The sequence below is a fragment of the Etheostoma spectabile genome, chromosome 17 (genome assembly GCF_008692095.1).
Source record: "Etheostoma spectabile isolate EspeVRDwgs_2016 chromosome 17, UIUC_Espe_1.0, whole genome shotgun sequence".
Lineage (NCBI taxonomy): Eukaryota > Metazoa > Chordata > Actinopteri > Perciformes > Percidae > Etheostoma > Etheostoma spectabile.
Window position 1 is genome coordinate 16,321,165 of NC_045749.1, and position 2,991 is coordinate 16,324,155.

The following is a 2,991-nucleotide window of genomic DNA, read 5'->3' on the forward strand; positions in this document are numbered from 1 at the left end:
GTGTGTGTGTGTGTGTGTGTGTGTGTGTGTGTGTTCGTGTGTGCGTGCGTGCGTGCACGCGTGCGCATGCGTGCGTGTGTGTGCGTGTGTGTGCGTGTTCCGTCTCTCTGTGTCTGTGCGTCGCCGTCTCCGCTGCCCCAGTCTGCTGCTGCACATCCACAGCGGAGCCACCACGCCGAGGAGGCGGGCCGACTGTAGCTACACCTCGGCCAGCGGTGCTGGGTCATAGCGCTGGTGGAGGGGGGGGGGGAAGCACACTGCTCTTCTTGCCCTTCCTAAACCGTGCACAGCCTGAAGCATTGAGGACACCATCACCTCAACTCGTACTGGAATAGTTTTGTTTTTTTGCCGAGACGCACCAAGTTGCAGCTGCAGAGGCGCACTTCTCTCCGTGGCTCTTCTCTCCTTTGGCGCTCACAATCCGACATGGAAGATGGCCCGTCTTCAACAAGCTGTTTCAGAAGGTTAACGGACTGTTTCCTGGGTGCAAGTAGGTATTTATTTCACTTACACTGTTAATGTGTGAAACAAAAATCCAACTGAAATTTTCGCAAAAATATAAAAAGCTTCCAATTTCAGTAACACGGCAGTACATTTTGAAAATACTGACATGTTTTGGTCCTGTAGGCGTACGTTATTTGCCCATGTGTCTACCCAACTTTATGAATGACAGATTGATCGCTGATCTAGATTGGTGGAGACTTCATTGAAGGGGGAACAGACAGGACTGCAATTCGGAAAATGTAGCCTGTCTGTAAAGTCCTTTTTAATAAAACATAGAGTTTATGGGTTTATGATTCCCATGTTGGATATGATCTGGCCCGGTCTCTCATGGAGGGGGCAGTCAGCAGCGCTGCAGACATGCCTTAGAACGCGGAGCGAAGTCTGCAGCTTGGCCGCTGTGTGGATAGAAAATATAAATACAGTTTACTCTTTAAGACAAATATAAAGTAAAAATATTCCTGTGTGACTTCAGGGTCAAATACCTATAAAAAGTAGTTTATTATAATAATTGACATATACTAGCACATATTGTTTTCATATTGCAAGATATTCATATAACACTCATAATATTTTTATTCTTATTTCATAGCTGTGATAAATTGTTTAGTGTCCTACTAAGATGTATTATGGCTTTCACAACTTAGACCTATTTGCTGATTTTTTTTATTATATATTGTATCATTGTCAGGTATCCTCCGCAATTTAAAATAATCTTTATTGAAATAATGTATTAAATATGTGTTAGCTAATTTATATATAATTTTAATTTTCAGTTAATATTCATCTATAATATACTCATATTTCCTTAGCATGCCTGTGTTGCATATTTTGTCAGTACTTTATCCAGTACTACTGCTGTGTTTTAAGGATGTCCTGCCTCTTAGACTGTAAACCTAGTTTACCCACGGGTACCAATAAAGTAACCTGACCTGACCTGACCTGTGGGGGACTTCGACTTTAGGAATTATTTTAATTTTTAATTTCTGTGATTGTAATTTACACTGTTTTTGCCACACAAATAACTCCGTCAGTGCATCCAGTTTTAAATGGCACCTCAAGTGACCTTTAGTGGCAACCCTGTAATAACAAGTTAGCAGTCTGGGCTCTTGAATGCTTAGTGATGCCAGAATACACACACAGCAGTAAACTGCAGTCATGGAATGTATTATTGAGGTACAGTATGTAGGTATCCTGCCCTCATACTGACCAAAAAAGGACAATAATTTGAGATTTTCACAAAGCTTCCATTCTTTTTGAATTTAGAAAACATCAGTAGATGCAAGTTGCTGCGGCTGGTTGAATATTCACTATAGTACAAGTTCATCATTTACTGCCTGCTTCCACTTTTGCTATAAATGTCATTATGTTTTGAGTATCATACACATGTTGTATGCTGTAAGGTTATACTGTACAGCTGTCAATTAATGTAGGTTAAATGTAGGATTAGTCTGACACACGGCATGTTTCCCTGTGACTGGTTGGGGATTAGGGGATAATTTAATTATTCTTTATTCTAGGCTTTTCTTAAACACATGAATACATTAATATATAGGGTTTATGTTTTCTCTTGTTTACACAGACACCTTTCTACAAATATTAGACGTATATACAGAAAGGTGTCTCTCTCTATCTCTCACATATATATATATATATATATATATATATATATATATATATATATTGTGTGTGTGTGGTGGTGTGTGTGTGTGTGTGTGTGTGCGCATGTTTTTGTGAATTGTTTGTTGATAGATGTGGTCAGTTTCGGAGGTCAGTCTGGGTCAGCTCTAATGTTACCTCTCAATTCTTTTGTCGATAAATTGCTTTACTCAGTGAAGAAGGCTGCATTGTCAGGCAGGAAGTGCTCATGCTGGACATTTCCGGCCCCACTGCATGCCTTCTCTCTCACAATGAGGACCAATCTTAACACAGTCACTGAATATATAAATACATAAATAGTGCTTGATATGATATGCAAATTAAAACTTGATTGGAATTTGAATGGCTAAATAATTACAGACTGGGCTGCCAAATGGTGTCTCTCTATGATTTGTCTTCAGTGTTTATTTTAACTTTCAGGAAAATTCAAGTCAAAGAAAATTGTTAAAGTTTGAACCCTTTTTTATTTTTTTTAATCAAGATTTGTGCAGGACTGGGTCAGTGCCAGGGCACAGTGCACAATCTAAGCGACAAAACAGATGACATTCTCCTCAAGGCGTCCGTTGACCTCTCGTCAGCTTGTTGTTGGTTGGTATCTGAGGGGATGGGAAAAGGCCACATGCATGTAGATTTCTTTACAACTTGTCCTCGTGTCAAGGCTCATAAAAGAACAACCGCTGGAGAAGACACACAAATCTGTGGTTCTCATTACCGGGTCCCCATTGGCCTCTCTGCAGAGCGGCTGCAGATTTCAGCATCAGTCCAGATGTGTAGCGGGGAACATGACCCCTGATCACTGATGTTGCTCTGGGCGGGAAAGAGGGGAGGGGG

At 40.8% G+C, this 2,991-nt stretch overlaps 1 protein-coding gene across 7 annotated transcripts in view; it reads left to right on the forward strand.

Annotated features, from left to right (window-relative positions):
- pde10a (phosphodiesterase 10A) overlaps positions 1-2,991 on the forward strand; it is a 65,513-nt gene that overhangs the window by 26,981 nt on the left and 35,541 nt on the right. For 2 of the 7 annotated variants that reach the window (XM_032541160.1, XM_032541163.1), the window contains exon 1: positions 124-490. The exons of the other annotated variants lie outside the window; for them this stretch is intronic. In XM_032541160.1, the coding sequence (XP_032397051.1) occupies positions 427-490 (64 nt within the window). In that variant the 5' untranslated portion in view covers positions 124-426. Of the gene's footprint in view, positions 1-123; positions 491-2,991 lie in introns of those variants that run through there. 7 annotated transcript variants of the gene reach the window in all.